This window comes from Pyxicephalus adspersus, chromosome 9 (assembly GCF_032062135.1).
Source record: "Pyxicephalus adspersus chromosome 9, UCB_Pads_2.0, whole genome shotgun sequence".
In the NCBI taxonomy this organism is placed as follows: Eukaryota; Metazoa; Chordata; class Amphibia; order Anura; family Pyxicephalidae; genus Pyxicephalus; species Pyxicephalus adspersus.
The window spans coordinates 43,132,624-43,149,322 of NC_092866.1; the positions used below are offsets into that span (position 1 = coordinate 43,132,624).

The 16,699-nt window shown below is 36.3% G+C and overlaps 1 protein-coding gene across 1 annotated transcript in view; it reads left to right on the forward strand.

Annotated features, from left to right (window-relative positions):
* Positions 1-15,908, forward strand: part of LOC140337729 (mucin-5B-like) — a 34,996-nt gene extending 19,088 nt beyond the window's left edge. Inside the window, exons 23-43 of the mRNA XM_072421528.1 lie at positions 231-443; positions 1,269-2,630; positions 2,863-5,850; positions 7,495-7,796; positions 8,945-9,119; positions 9,202-9,449; positions 9,865-10,048; positions 10,127-10,469; positions 10,658-10,836; positions 10,960-11,029; positions 11,114-11,223; positions 11,306-11,337; positions 11,432-11,609; positions 12,413-12,517; positions 12,620-12,660; positions 12,769-12,894; positions 12,979-13,077; positions 13,160-13,288; positions 13,917-13,956; positions 14,306-14,429; positions 14,937-15,908. Of these exons, the coding sequence (XP_072277629.1) occupies positions 231-443; positions 1,269-2,630; positions 2,863-5,850; positions 7,495-7,796; positions 8,945-9,119; positions 9,202-9,449; positions 9,865-10,048; positions 10,127-10,469; positions 10,658-10,836; positions 10,960-11,029; positions 11,114-11,223; positions 11,306-11,337; positions 11,432-11,609; positions 12,413-12,517; positions 12,620-12,660; positions 12,769-12,894; positions 12,979-13,077; positions 13,160-13,288; positions 13,917-13,956; positions 14,306-14,429; positions 14,937-15,603 (7,715 nt within the window). The 3' untranslated portion in view covers positions 15,604-15,908. The remainder of the gene's footprint in view (positions 1-230; positions 444-1,268; positions 2,631-2,862; positions 5,851-7,494; positions 7,797-8,944; positions 9,120-9,201; positions 9,450-9,864; positions 10,049-10,126; positions 10,470-10,657; positions 10,837-10,959; positions 11,030-11,113; positions 11,224-11,305; positions 11,338-11,431; positions 11,610-12,412; positions 12,518-12,619; positions 12,661-12,768; positions 12,895-12,978; positions 13,078-13,159; positions 13,289-13,916; positions 13,957-14,305; positions 14,430-14,936) is intronic.
* The last annotated feature ends 791 nt before the right edge of the window (positions 15,909-16,699 follow it).

Sequence of the window (16,699 nt, forward strand, 5' to 3'; positions counted from 1 at the left end):
AAACTCCAATAATCTCTCTAGGCATACACATATCTATATACATTAGGGACTATCCTAATGCACACTGTATCAGTTATTTAATAATAAAGTAATGGTGTGAAGCTGATTGTCTGTTTACCAAGTTATCAAGCTCCTCTCTTCTTTGAGCAATTAGTTATCTATGTATGTGTATCCTAAGTGTGACTCTATATTAATGCTAATGTTTCCTAATTACTCAATTTACCTGGCAGCATGCTATTGTTACTATGGAAATATGAAGTTCAACTATGGTGACATCATCTACAATACCACTGATGGAATTGGGGGATGCATAACAGCCACATGTTCATCAAATGGAACTATTAATAGAGATGTCTATCCATGCTCACCAACTACTAATGCACCCAGCACTACCTTTCATTTTGATACGACAGCTGAACATACAGCAAATATGTCCAATCCAGGTAGGAACCATTATACATCAAGTTTGTGCTATTTTTTGTACAGGTTAAACCTGAACCTGCAGCTATGTGCAGGTTTAAAAATACAAATCAAGGCAGATTTGCAATCATTAATAAATCATTACATTTATAAAGCAAGCAGTGTAGAACCAATTTGCTTTGGTATCAGCCTTTTCAGTCCCTGTTCAGCAAAGCTCAAACTAGAAGACAAAGAAACAGGAAACTGAGCCTGTCAGTTGTGCTGCAGTGCTCATATCCCAGCAAGAAGCATGCTAATGTAGAAGAAGAAGGATAAGATCACTAGTTAACTGCTTCTCATTTCATTGCCCAGCCACCAGCAGGGGGAGGTACAGGAACGGTATTACATATCTGCAGCAGAGAAAATGTATGCCCCTTACCCTGTCAGACGAGGTGTAGTAGAGCTGTGTCAATCTTGAATAGAGAGAAATGCAAATCTTTTAGCATACAAAACACTCACTTATATGTATTTGTCTATGTATTAAGTTGTGGTTGACTTTAAAGTTTTATTTAACATATTCTTTTGGGACTTAAAATATTCCTATTTGCATCTAATCTGTCAACAAAAAACAAGAAACATTAACCCTTAATATAATAAAACTGTAGGTTCACATGTTACATGCACCACTGTTTGATTTGTGTACATGTCTGATTTCAGCAAACCTTCTATTTACAGACATTCAGAAACAAATAGTACTGAATTACATTTACAATGTTAATTATTGACAAATCACTGTAAATTAACCTTAAATTTTGTTGTTCAGTCACAAAGTTTATTTTGTATTGCTGTATTTTTTTTTTACTTTGCAGAACAAGTTTCCCCAACCCCTGTGTCTTGCCTTGAAGAAGTATGTAAATGGTCAACGTGGTACGATGTCACTTGTCCAAAATATGGTGAAAATGAAGGAGACTTTGAAACCTTTGAGAATATAAGAAAAAATGGTCACACTATATGTAAAATACCATCCCAGGTGGAATGTCGAGCACAAAAGTTTCCAAAGATTCCTACTGCTGACTTGGGTCAGATCATTCAGTGCAATACTTCTGTGGGTCTTGTGTGTTATAATAGAGACCAATTCTCCCAGCTCTGCTTTAATTATGAGATTCGAGTCCTATGCTGTAGCTATGTGCCCTGCGGGGAATCAACAAATCCTCCCACCTCTAATACCATAGTTTCTTCAACATTCATGAACGTAACATTTGAATCTACACGAGCCTCAACTACCCAAACAAAAGGCTCTGTTAGCACAGCACCAAGTCACCCAACCCAAGATTTTTCTTCAACAAAAGCTCCAGCAATGACCACTAAAATGGCAAACCCAACAAGTAAAAAACCATACCAAACAACATCCAAATCCCAAGAAACAATTTTTAGCACTCCTTGCAAGAAACAACATTGCTCTTGGACACCTTGGTATGATGTACATTTCCCCAGTATTGTGAAGTCTGATGGAGACTTCGAGACCCTGGAGAATATTAGAGCTGCTGGCAACAATATATGTCAAAAGCCAGAAGATATTGAGTGCAGAGCTGAGAGATTTCCAAACAAAAACATTACAGAGGTTGGCCAGGTAGTTACCTGCAACATCACTCATGGTCTCATTTGCAACAACAAAGACCAAGATTGGAACTTTCCTCTTTGTTACAATTACAAAGTAAGGGTTCTTTGTTGCTCCATGGAAAATTGTGAATCATCTACTACTTATGTTCATTCTACAATCATGGATCACACTACAGAACATTTGAAAAAAACTACTGTAGGCATTTCAGCATCCAGTACAGTTCAAGCAACCAGCAAGCCATCAACAACTCGCACAGATCGTACTGGTCAAGCGACTGGAACACTATTTCAAACAAATTCTGTTTCTTCAACGAGCCATAAAACAACAGCTAGAGAAACTTCAGGTAGTTACATCTCTGTTTCCACAACAAGTTCTCCTTTACCTAGTATGTCCACATCAAAAACCACTATGACTCACATTCCTACTGTAAAAACTTCTACACAGATAAAGGCAACTGGCAAGCCCTTTGAGAGTTTAGTCACATCCAAATATGTGTCCGAAACCACATCAAGCTCCAAACGTCAAGATTCAACAAGTCCATCAGAAACACAGCCTAAATCCACAGGTGTCGCTGCAACAACTGCAGAGAAAAATACAATTTCAACTGTGGGTAATCATAAAACAACTTCAGCATTTTCAAAAACAGCTATGACACATCATCCAACAACTAAATTGGAGCCTACATCTGTTGAAAAAATAACAAGATTTTCACATTCAACAAGCCAGGAAGGAGATCATTCAAGAATAACTATTCTGCAGACAAGCAAAGTTACAACAGGCAGAGCACATACAACTTTAGAAATAAACTGTATACCTGCATGCCAGTGGTCACAGGTCTACAGAATCTGGCGAAGTGACATCTGCTCTAAAGTCTACACCAAGTAAGCCTATAACAACAAAGGCAACATCTTACAAAGTGAGCACTGCATTATATAAGTCCACCACAGAATCTGAAAGTAAGGAATCCACTTCCCATGGACCTGTTTCTATTAAAACCACTGAAATGTCTACAGAATCTAGTGAAGTGACATCTGCTCTAAAGTCTACATCAAGTAAGCCTATAACAACAAAGGCAACATCTAACAAAGTGAGCACTGCATCTTTTAAATCAACCTCTGAATCCGAACATATAGAATCCACTTCCCATGAACCTGTTTTCATTAAAACCACTAAAGTTTCTACAGAATCTGGCGAAGTGACATCTGCTCTGAAGTCTACACCAAGTAAACCCATAACATCAAAGGCAACATCTAACAAAGTGAGCACTGCATCTTTTAGATCAACCTCTGAATCCGAACATATAGAATCCACTTCCCATGGACCTGTTTTCATTAAAACCACTAAAATGAATACAGAATCTGGCGAAGTGACATCTTCTCTAAAGTCTACACCAAGTAAGCCTATAACAACAAAGGCAACATCTTACAAAGTGAGCACTGCATCCTATAAGTCCACCACAGAATCTGAAAATAAAGAATCCACTTCCCATGGACCTGTTTCCATTAAAACCACTAAAATGTCTACAGAATCTGGTGAAGTGACATCTGCCCTAAAGTCTACATCAAGTAAGCCAATAACAACAAAGGCAACATCTAACAAAGTGAGCACTGCATCTTTTAAATCAACCTCCGAATCTGAACATAAAGAATCCACTTCCCATGGACCTGTTTTCATTAAAACCACTAAAATGTCTACAGAATCTGGGGAAGAGACATCTGCTTTCAAGTCTACACCAAGTAAACCCATAACCACAAAGGCAACATCTTACAAAGTGAGCACTACATCTTATAAGTCCACCACAGATTCTGAAAATAAAGAATCCACTTCCTATGGACCCATTTCAATAAAAACCACTAAAATGTCCACAGAATCTGGTGAAGTGACATCATCTTTAAAGTCTACACCAAGTAAACCCATAACATCAAAGGCGACATCTAACAAAGCAAGCACTGCACCCTTTAAATCAACTACTGAATCAGATCAACAGGAATCCACTTCCAATGGACCAGTTTCTGTAAAAACCACTAAAATGTCTTCAGAATCTGGTGAAGTGACATCTGCTCTAAAGTCTACACCAAATAAACCCATAACAACAAAGGCAACATCAAACAAAGTGAGCACTGCATCCTATAAGTTCACCACAGAATCTGAAAATAAAGAACCCACTTCCCATGGACCTGTTTCTATTAAAACCACTAAAATGTCTACAGAATCTGGCGAAGTGACATCTGCTCTAAAGTCTACATCAAGTAAGCCAATAACAACAAAGGCAACATCAAACAAAGTGAGCACAGCATCCTATAAATCCACCACAGAATCCGAAAATAAAGAATCCACTTCCCATGGATCTGTTTCTTTTAAAACCACTAAAATATCCACAGAATCTGGTGAGGTGACATCTGCCCTAAGGTCTACATTAAGTAAGCCAATAACAACAAAAGCATCATCTAACAAAGTGAGCACTGCATCTTTTAAATCAACCTCAGAATCTGAACAAATAGAATCCACTTCCTATGGACCTGTTTCTGTAAAAACCACTAAAATGTCCACGGAATCTGGTGAAGTGACATCTGGTCTAAAGTCTACAACAAGTAAGCCACTAACAACAAAGGCAACATCTAACAAAGTGAGCACTGCATCTTATAAATCAACCTCAGAGTCTGAACATGACGAATCCACTTCCTTTGGACTCATTTCTATTAAAACCACTAAAATGTCCACAGAATCTGGTGAGGTGACATCTGTCCTGAAATCTACATCAAGTAATCCAATAACAACAAAGGCAACATCTAACAAAGTGAGCACTGCATCCTATAAGCCCACCACAGAATCTGAAGATAAAGAATCCACTTCCTTTGGACCTGTTTCTATTAAAACCACTAAAATGTCTACTGAATCTGGTGAAGTGACATTTGCTCTCAAGTCTACATCAAGTAAGCCAGTAACAACAAAAACAACATCTTACAAAGCAAGCACTGGACCCTTTAAATCAACTACTGAATCAGAACATCAAGAACCCACTTCCCATAGACCTGTTTCTATTTACACCACTAAAATGTCCACAGAATCTGGTGAAGTGACATTTGCTCCCAAGTCCACATCAAGTAAGCCAGTAACAACAAAAGCAACATCTAACAAAGTGAGCACTGCATCTTTTACATCAATCACAGATTCTGAACACAAAGAATACACTTCCCACGGGTTGGTTTCTTTTAAAACAACTAAAATGTCTACAAAATCTGATGAGGTGACATCTGCTCTCAAGTCTACATCAAGTAAGCCCATATCAACAAAGGCAACATCTTACAAAGTTAGCACCGCATCAACCACAGAATCGGAACATAAAGAATCCACTTCTCATGGATCTGCTTCTGTTAAAGCCACTAAAATGTCTACAGAATCTGGTGAAGTTACTTTTGCTCATGAAACATCTAGGAAACCAATAAGTATAAAGCCATCAGCAAGTTCATTCAGCACGGAATTGCTCAGATCAAGTACTGATCATTCCACTTCACATGGACCAATTTCTTTTAAAACTACTACAACCTTTACAGAGTCTGGTGCAGTGGGATCAACACTTGGTAGCATTACAAATAAAGAAACATCCTCCAGATCAAGCTCTGCTTTTCATACTGTGACAGAGGGAACCTCTAGGGATAAATTCAGTTCTCAACCACCTAAGTCAACTAAACAATCAACTTCATCTACGTTTGAAAGTTTTAGCACTGAGAGCACTGTTACACAGACAGCACGTCCAATTACAGCAACCACAGAATCATTTTCTACCACCAGATGCATGTGCAATTTTAATGGAACTATAGTTTCACCTGGTGAGTATGTTTTAATTGTTTGTTTTTATAAATCCTAAATGAAATGCTGTAGTTGCAATTCTACATTTCTCTTAAAACAATGAAGATGTGAGAAAGGTAATGAGCTAATCAATATAATAACAAAAAATTTCATAGAAACATTATTTTACAATTGATACCTACAGTTACAGTATAGATTAGGCAAAAGAATAAAATTCCTACAAAAACAAAGATTATTGAGTCAGAAAGTATTTGTAAGAAAATGTTCATTCAGAACTAGTAATTTGCAAATGTGTTATCTTTGAATTAATGTTCATTATAGCTCAGTACAATCGACAACCAGTGGTTCTGGTGAGAAAATATTAGTGGTCTGCGGCTCTAGCCAGTGCCTCCCCTGATGGGATTCACCAGCCAGAGCCACAGACCATATCCCCCATATGGATCGCAGGCTCCAGGAAGTGGGCAAGTTGTGTCTCTGGACAGAATCTGCCTACTTTTCCATCACAGGCCTGATGGAGTGTGGATTCTGGCATCATGCCAGAAGTTTCTTCCCCTTTGAGTGACACCTGACTCTAGGTGCATGTGCAGTCCGGGACTGGTAAACTTAGTGGTCTGTTGGCCAAAAAAGGTTGGCGACCAGTGATCCAGCTATTATGATCTGCATCAAAGTAATGTAAATCTAGCTAATATCATCTTCATCTTGCAAACCCTTTACTAATATTTTACTGCTGTATCTACACTGGTAGATAAAGCAAATAAAATAAAGCTTTGGATTTATACTGACAAAAGTAGATAAAAGGGTTGAGTACAAAATACAAGCTTTTCATATGGGTAAAATTTACTAGGACACCACACAGTTGAGAACACTGTGCAAACTATATAAAAACTATCTTGTTCTAAGAATTGTGTTGTGCGTATCCATGGTGTCAAAATGTGTATTTCAATGGGAAACTTCTTTCTGAAAATATAGGCTACTGGACAATGAGGGAGTTAATGAGCATTTTGTCAACAGAAGCCTTGATGATTATCCTCCCACCCCAACCTAATATTTCTTATTTTCCGGATTGGTTGACACCAAACATTGTCCAGCCTCTTGCTGTAAGCCCAGGCTAATAGGGTGAGAACCCCGGTTTCATCACACTGCCTAGGTTTACCAGCCCCAGGATTTATTACTTGTTGATTACATGCTTGAAAACATGTAACAGACATGCTGTGCCTTAATTTCCTGACACTGAGACACTAACACTGATTAAAAAAATGCTGCTGACGCCTGCCTACAGTTTAAGCAGGAGAAGGAGGCAGTGGCCATTACGTGACTACACATTTTACAGATGTTTTTGGTGAGTATAAAGAAAATGTATACATGTACATGCAAGGAGGCATGCAGGAACAGTAGAAATATACCTTATTATGTAGTCTGAAGGTTTTAAATTGATTGTAAACTCTAGTTTCTAAAGGACACTGTCTGCACACATTTTCGGTGTTTCTCAAATAGACAGTAGTAAATGAAATAAGAAATGGTTTCGAGGGAGTGTTCCTTTTTATATGAAAATTCTAAAAAAAAACACTCGCTCTTTATGTGGTTTAGCAAGAGAGTAAGTACAGCAAGTGAAGATTTCCTGATCATTAGTAAATTGTTATAATTAATATATTTTGTTTTTTTAGGAAACATTCTATATAACACAACAGATAAGGATGGCTGGTGCTTCTACGCACGCTGCAATGAGAAGTGTCAGGTGGAGAGATACAGTGAACTATGTTCTACTGTGCCTACTGTGCCAAGCAGTACCAAGACTGGTAAAACTGTGACAGCTAGCACTGCCACCACCATCACTGCAAAGACAGGAAGCACAACACAAACATTTGCAACAAGTACTAAGACTGCACAAACAAAGACTTCAGCATCAAGTGTCAGCTCAGCCAGCACCCCAACTCCTGGGTGTAGTGCAGTTATGCCTCCAAGAATGGTAAGTCTTTACCCAATTTTTACCTGTTACATCACCTACATGAATTTGTTCTATGAAGCCTGGAATTATTAAATTATATAAACTAAACAAAAAATAACAATACAATAGTGCCCAGCCAGTCCAATAGCACTAAAGATTCTGTACATCCTAATATGACCTCCTGATTGCTAATAGCAGAGCAAGTGATTAAACTTAGTGGTTAACTCTTTTCAGGCATTCTAACAATATGGATGATGAAACCAATTTTGTGCTGCTGTGCTGGATTGTGTGCTGGAAATTTGTGTACTACCCATTGGGCCTGACTTATTAAAGTTCCCTAAGACTGAAGAAGATAGACTATCATGGCAGAACATGGATGATCCAGCAAACCTGGAATGGATTTCTTAATATCATTTGCTATTAGTTGGAAATTGTTTTAAGTTTTGAAATATATCCATTCCAGGTCAAACCTAAAGGGATTATAACTATCCCTTTAGGAGTGAATCCAAGCAGCAGGATTTACTGTATGAAGTTTGAGTTTACAACTTCAGACAAATAGTAACAGTAACTGGTCAATACTTGTAATACGTAACTGGTCAATCAATACTTCTCAAACTCTAGGCAGTTTCTTCCCTACTTGAAAAAAATGTATGTCCAATGTGAGGGCCCAAAGAAAGAGGGATGACTCACAAACATTTTTTTATGTCAGTTTGATGTTAAAAGCCTAAGAAGGAAATTACACTGTGTCCAATTATTACTCACTTTCAACACATTTCCTATCATGCAGTTAGCACAGGTTCTACTAGCTCTTCCTTCTTTCGTGTTGGGTCACAAACGCCTACCCTCCCAACTGCAGTGCCATCTATTGTAGGGGGGATGTCACCCCATGCCCACTTCAATCTGCATTTATGTGTGTAATAGATGAGATATGTGACATGTCCTTGCAAAACAACAACAAGCCTTTAAAAACCTTTTTTTCAACTCAACAGCCTTAATAGACCACATTATTCTGACAACCTTCTACCTTTCCGTATTCCTACTGTAGCAACAGTAAAAATTTTGGGTTCAATCACCACAATCCAGTTGATATCTTTGTTGAAAATAAGAAGTTCCTGCAAAAGAACAAAAAAAGGAAAATATGTCCATTACAACTCTTTTTCGTTTCACAGGTGAATGAAACTTGGATGATTGATCAGTGTACTCATGCTACCTGTATTGGTGGAAACAACATTGTTGTAAACAAAAAACAGTGTGCACCAGTAAAAGAGGTTTCCTGTGCCAACCGTTTACAGCCCAGGAAAACATTTGATGAGAGCGGCTGTTGCTATCAGAAAGAGTGTGAATGTGAGTTATACAGAGAAGAATTTTGTTGCATGTTATGAAACATTTGCATTGATTGCTAATTTCTGCTTTTTAATTCCCACAGGCGTCTGTGGTGGTTGGGGAGTTTCACATTATATAACTTTTGATGGGACCTACTATGATTTTAATGGGCAATGCACATATATCCTTGTGCAAGAAATCACACCAGTCTTCGACCACTTTCGGGTGTATATTGATAATTTCTCCTGTGACCCTGATGATCCATCTTGTGTTAAGACTCTTCGAATTATGTACAGGAACGACACGATTGTCCTGACCTCTCAGTCTTTAAACAAACGAGTAACTAACAAGGTAATTACATTCAAACTGATTTTTTGTAGTTTAAGTTACCTTTAAACTGTTTATAGTAAGTATCATTGTCTTTACTTGTCATTTGCTGGACTGTAGGGTAGGACAAAATTAAAAATTTAAATATGCATTAACTTTCTGCAATACACATTGCACAACAAAGGTACTAGATATGTAGTGAAGATAAGAACTTGGAGGGAACTTGAGATACTTTAGGATACTTGTACAAGTTGATAAGATATTTTATTAAGATATTTTTTGCACTTACTGCATTTTCAATGTTTTATTTAGCAGATCAAGCGATCACAATTAAGAGAAGCTTAAGGTGTATATATTTGAGACAGACCTTTTTTAGTTTTAAGTGTTTTTTACTCAATAGCTTCTCCCTATGCATGATATATTTGTATATATTTTACAGATTTATGTTAACAATCAGATGGTATACCCTGCAGTCTACAAAAATGGTATAACTATCACATCTTCTGGCATTTTTGTGGTAGTGGAGATACCAGAAATTGGAGCATACATCTCCTTCAATGTTCTTAGCTTTAATGTCAGGTTGCCAATCAGCAAGTTCTCAGGCAATACTGAAGGTCATTGTGGTAAGTCTTCAACAATAAAGATTTGTTGTCTTTGTGTTGCATATTGACCATATTAATAAATACACCTTATTTTATTAGGTAAGTGTTCAAACAGTCAAGTAGATGACTGCATTTTGCCTAATGGGCAGCTGGCTTCATCATGTACCGAAATGGCAGGACAATGGAAAGTACCAAGTCAGGATTCATCATCATGCAACTCTATCCCCACCAGAGCCCCTACTATCAGTAGCTGGTCGACATTACCTTACTCTTCACTTTCATCCACATACTTCTCCACTCTCAAGTCCAGTGTACCTCAAACTCTACCAACTATAGTTCCATCAAAAGAAGTGTCTCTGCTTCCATCAGTATTTTCCACTGCTGTCCAGACAACAGAAAAACCCTGCAATACCCCTGAAGTCTGCAAGGTTATTCTTAGCAAGTAAGTTTGATTTTACTTTAGGAATAAGTGAAGTCATTTAATGTTTTGAGAGAAATGCGCAATCAAAAAAAAATAATCTATAAATTATACCATGATATTTAAAGCCATGTAAGTTATTGTAGTTGATTTTAAAGATTGTATAACACTAATTTGCACTAAAACAACATTTTTTTTGCATTTTTCAATAGTGTCTTCAAAGAATGCCATACGGTAGTACCACCTGAACCATTCTATCAGGCTTGTGTTAGCGATGGCTGCACCAGGTCAGAAGGCGATGTTCTGTGCTCAAGTTTACAAAGCTATGCTCGTCTTTGTGGAATTGAGGGAGTCTGTGTTGACTGGAGGGACAGCACTAATGGTCTATGCTGTAAGTATAAACTCAGTTATAAGAACAAGGTTTGGCTTCTAAGTTATTCCCAAATTATTTTGTTAATGTTACTGTCTATGCAAATTATACAGATAAAGAGGTTTTTTTTTTACTTTTGTACAGCCAAGAACTGTTCCTCACACCTCGAGTATAGACCCTGTGGACCTGCTGTAGAACCCACCTGTAATTCTAGGTAAAAGTATATTTTTTGTTGTTTCTATTTTTGTACCATTGTTAGAATTTTGTTCATTTGCTATAATCTATGTTCTCATTCTAGGTACAATGATAAGTTTTATAACAAGTCCACAGATTTCATGGAGGGGTGTTACTGTCCTAAGGGCACTACAAAATTCAACACCATATCGGACAAATGTGTAAAAACTTGTGGTATGTAAAATTTCTTTAGTTAATGTATTTATGATCTTGTTGTCAACTCTCCACAGTCCTAAATATGCTATCTCTTGTGCAGGGTGTACTGGTCCAGATGGAATGCCCAGAGAGGTAAGACACCTAAGAGGTATAAACGTTGGCTAATATGTGAGGGATACATTTGTGAACAATGTATTACATTCTGCCATTGTTTATGTATTTATAGCCTGGAGAAACATGGGAAAGCAACTGTCAGACCTGTATCTGTGATAACACAACTATGAGTGTGCGTTGTGCAGCAAAATCTTGTGCAATGCCCATTCCTGCATCCTGTACGGAAGAGGGATCTATGCCAGTTTCTTTACTTGACCCAGCTAACCCCTGCTGTCATATCACAGAGTGTCGTGAGTACATATCTATTGTAAACATAAAGCAAAGTATAGGGTACCTGTGTCTTTATTAAATAATGCAAGAAAATGAGACAAAAAGACTGTCTAGTAAAGAAAATCATAAACATGTGAAAAAAGGAACACTACTTTCCAAAGGACTCATGTGGTCAGATTTGTTTATGAACACTGCATTTTGTTTCAATGCAGAATGGCCATCCTCACTATACATTTAAAACAGAAAAAATACGCAAATGTGGGTTTGCATTTTAAAAGCATCAACAAATTGTTGAGAGACCAGAAGCCCTGTCAGGTCACTATCTCTAACTGTACTGGTAATCACTGATGCTAAAAGTCAGGGAAAGATAACAGAGGAGAAATCTTACAATATGAACACTTGTTCAGTGAAAATTTCCTCCACTTTGAAGAAAATTCATACAAGTTCAGCTGTACAGTAGGAAGTGACCAATGTAGGAACAGTGAAGCTCTTCTCGTCTTGTAGTCAGAAAACGTCAATATCATGAAAAAATATATATTTTTTTTTACAGGCATGGGTAGTTTTTATATAGTGCACATTTATGATTGTTAACTTTTCAACTTTAGTTTATTATTCGACCTGCTATATATACTAAACCAAAGATAAATGTTTTGGTCTGTTGTAAGAAACTTATAGTTCACAAATCACAAATGATTATTAGATAAATATTCTAATATCTAATATTTGGCATCCTTTTTTTACCAATTCTAACTAATATGTACAGAGGTACATATCTAATTCCATTATTATGTACAGGGGTAAATAGTTCTTAACTTTCTGACAGGTTGCAACATCAGTCTGTGTTCCAAAGTAAAAATTGTCTGTGAACTTGGCTATGAAGCTGTGCTGCAGACAGAAACAAGGGGCTGCTGTCCACTCTACAAATGTGGTATGTAAATGTCTCTATTTGCAAATGTATGTGTTATTTTTAAAATGTGTGATCCATGATGAGTTTGATTGATACATATCTACTTGATAATTTCTTCTGCAGTTCCAAAAGATGTATGCGTTTACAACGGATCTCAGTATCAGGTAAGTTCCTGTTTCTGTGAACTGCACTGTACCAAACTTTGTTGCTAATGTTGCTTGCATTGCATTACATGAAAGTGTTCTGATCACTTATGATTTATTGCATTTTAGCCTGGTGACATTGTTCCTTCTTCCAATCCCTGTGAAAAATGCATGTGTGATGGCACAATGAATGAGACTTCAAAAATGCACCCTGTAACCTGCACTCCGATTGTGTGTAGCATTAAATGTGCCCAGGTAAACCTCCTAAAAATGTAACATGTTAGAGAACCTATAGATGGATGGCAACTTAAGTAACAATCCTTGTGTTGTTTTCTATAGGGCTTTACGTATCAGAATGTTGCTGGACAATGTTGTGGAACCTGTGTACAATCCCAGTGTGTCATGGACCTACCTGACAACTCCACTTACCTGCTTAATGTGAGTAATGTTTTTTAGCCTATGCAAAACTTTGAAGACCTACTGAGATTTTTTCACTAACATATTTTTTTGTTCTTATTAGCCTGGAAAAACATGGTCACCTCCTGGCGACAACTGTACTGAATATGAATGTGTGAATAAGAAAGGAAAATTATTGACTGTGGCATCCAAAATGTCATGTCCAAAAATCAACCTTGATGAGTGTGTGCCGGTAAGCTTTGACATAAAAACAGCTTTATTGCATTTCATCTATCAACATTCAGTTTTCTTTACTGTAAGTTTAATTACTTAGTTTATTTTGTAATTACATTAATGGCATTGAATTAAAAATAATTGAAAAGCTTACTTAGCTGTTCTTTTTAGCCATCCAATATTGTACAAGCAAAAAATAATTATTTTCACCTTTTACAATATACATTGATCAAAGTGAATCTTTTATTCAAAAATAAGTGAACATTTAGTTTAAAACATTAAGCACCTCTAAGTGTATTAGTAATTAGTTTTAAAGCAAACCTTCAACCATTTACTATTCAGTTTGGCATTAATACTCTGATTATTTAGTAGAAATCATATCCATCCAATTGCCCAAGATATTTCATTCAGTCACTATCCAATAATTTGCATTCATCTCTATATATTTATTGATTATTTACTAAATTCAGTAAAGATTCCACAATAATTCATTAATCATATTTAGCCTGAAGTAATCTTTGTATGTAAAAACATCACTGGTCAGGATTTTAAAACAATGTAGAAGATTCCATTGACCATCTCCATTCTAAGAACAAACACAGGTCATCCAAAAGTTCCAATAATACTTTTTTTATCTCTATTTCCAGGGAACAATCCAGAAAGACAGCAAAGGATGTTGCTTAACTTGTAAGTATTTAAACTGTTCAGTATAAACACATTGTTATATTATTTTAATAATATTTACAGAAAGGTACTTGTATAATATCATTTATTGCATAGTGCTTTAGTACAAAATTTAAAAAATAAAAGGATGAGTTATTTTTTCCTATTTTAAGCAATAGGCAGCTGACATAGTATTCTGTCAATGTAATAAATATAATTTAACAGATAATGTATTTCTAGAGCAGCAAGAAGGTAAGAACACAAAAAGGCTAGATCTTAAGGGGTTTATTTTAATACCTACTGCATTTCATTGTACATTTCTAATCTGAATGCTGTTTAATTTCTGTTTGCATTCATTTTTTTTTTCTTTCAGGTGTTCAAGAAAGAAATAAGTGTCAAAAGATGAAGACAGAGGAGATCATCCTTCAGAATGGCTGCAGGTCACTGAAACCGGTTGTGATGTCCTTTTGCAAGGGCAACTGTGAAAGCTCCTCCAGGTATTTTCTCACATGTCGAATAGTTATCCTTCACCGGACATTCATACATCATTGAACATGGATTTTTTATGCATGACAAAGTCATTATGCTAGAAGAGTAACTTAGCCCAAGGAGAAACCATTTGCTAAACCTTTAATTGTTTTGAAGAGAAGCATCGTCTCTTTCAAAATTCTCCTAAGCATAATCTTCAAATAATCTGGCCATAAATTTTGCTACATGTACAATAGTGTTCAAAGGTTTAAAAATGTTTCCTACAATTACTATTGTCCCTTCACCTTCACCTTTAAATGTGTGTGGTCCTCATAACGCAAATACTTTTGTACATTCATTATATAAAACTTCTATAGAGGTGCTTGGTGCTAGTTTGGTTAGATCTGCCCAAATGATTGGACAATAGATACCAAACAAAACTATGATGTACACATGAAGAGCCAACCTAATGCTAGACTCTTACTCATGTAATTGAAAATAATATAATAATAAATGCACATTCTGTTCACTTTTAGGTATTCTGCAAAATCCCAGTCTATGGAGCACATATGTGGTTGCTGTCAAGAAACAGAAACAGAGAGGGTAACTGTTGACTTAAGCTGTCCTAATGGTGAGATAATGAACTACAGCTTTATCAGTGTCAAAAGTTGTGCATGTGCTGACTCCACTTGCCATAAAGAACGAAAGGAAGGAGATGAAAAAGTTCCTCATGTGACACACTCAATGCCTCAAACCACTGTAAAAGCAAGGATAACTACAAAATCGACAGAACAGAAAGGAACACAATCACAGTCACATGAAAAGGAAAAACCTGAAGAAAATGCATCAAAAGAAAAACAAAAGGTCAAACCAATATTTCAAACCATTGACAAATTAGTGACAAAAGTCAAAAAAATTGTAAATAACACAGATCTAGCTGCAGAAAACAGTGATGAGTCAACAGAATCAAGAGGTGTTGGAAAACATGAAAACAATTCTGAGGAGAAAGAAAGCAATAAAAATTCACAGGACATAAGCAAAATAATTTCGCAGCCTGACAAAAATACACAGTCAGAGGACAGTAATCTAGGTGTGAAACCGTTCACAAAAGAAAAACCTCAGAGCACAGAAAAAGTTCTGAATACATCAAAGCAATCCACAACAACTCCCAAGAAAATCAACCTGCTAGGATTGGGTAAATAAACCTGAAATGCTTTCATTTAAATTTCCTAATTTTGAAGTGAATGCTAGAGTTCCTAGTGATAAATAAAACACACATTACAAAAAGCATAGAAATGCTTCATAATCCAAATGCTGGAAAAGTATCTAATTATATTCTTGATCTCTTGGGAACATGTTGATGTGTCTAAATGTTATGTCTAAACCTAATTTAAACCTAATTTATCTAAATTTTGGTATGTTGGGTGAGATAATGTGAAGCTTATAAGTCAAATATTTCGTCACTTGTATTTATAATATTGATTATTAAACATATTTTGAGCAAGTTACCTTTTTTGTTATGTTTGTTTTTATGTGTAATTTGTGTGTGTGTGTGTGTGTGAAGCCCGATGGATATGACGACCCACAATATGGTTGTAATATGTTATATACCAGTACATATATTTAAATATGGTCATACATACAGAAATGGAGAATGAAAACAATATGCTAATACAAATCATGAATAATTGCTCTAGCCTTCTGGGCAGTCTTAAACTCCAAAATAGCATCACCTTTGTCGAGTATGATAGAAATATGACATATGTTCTGTCACGTACTGTTCCCTTCACGTTCAGTCACGTACATGAATATGATATAATTATGGGTTTATCTAACATTAACCTTATTGACATCCACTGAATGTTTAGTTGATGTTGATGTAGGACTGGCTCTGGGGATAAAAGTCTTATTTTCTAATAACCTAAATAATTGCTAACTACGTTTTAAGTTTTGTTTATTTTATCTGAGCTACACCTGTCAGAAATCTTTTTTTTTTTTTTTTTTTTTAAACTTATAACAAATGTATAAGGAGAGGCTGGGTGAAGCTTGTAAGCTGGGAGAAGGTGTCCCACAGCTTAGGTCTGGTAGAACAGAAACTCTAAAGGGAGTGACAAAAAGCCAGGAGGCTAGAGGTGATTCACCAACAAACCTGCAGTGCTGTGTTCTCAAATTAGCAGAGTGAAGGAGACATTGATGTTGTCCAAAAAATTTAGGTAAATACTTGTATTAAAGCCACAGATGAACCAATAAATAATAAAACAGCTGAAACTGATTCCCCACCCTGGGTAAACCCTTTAAA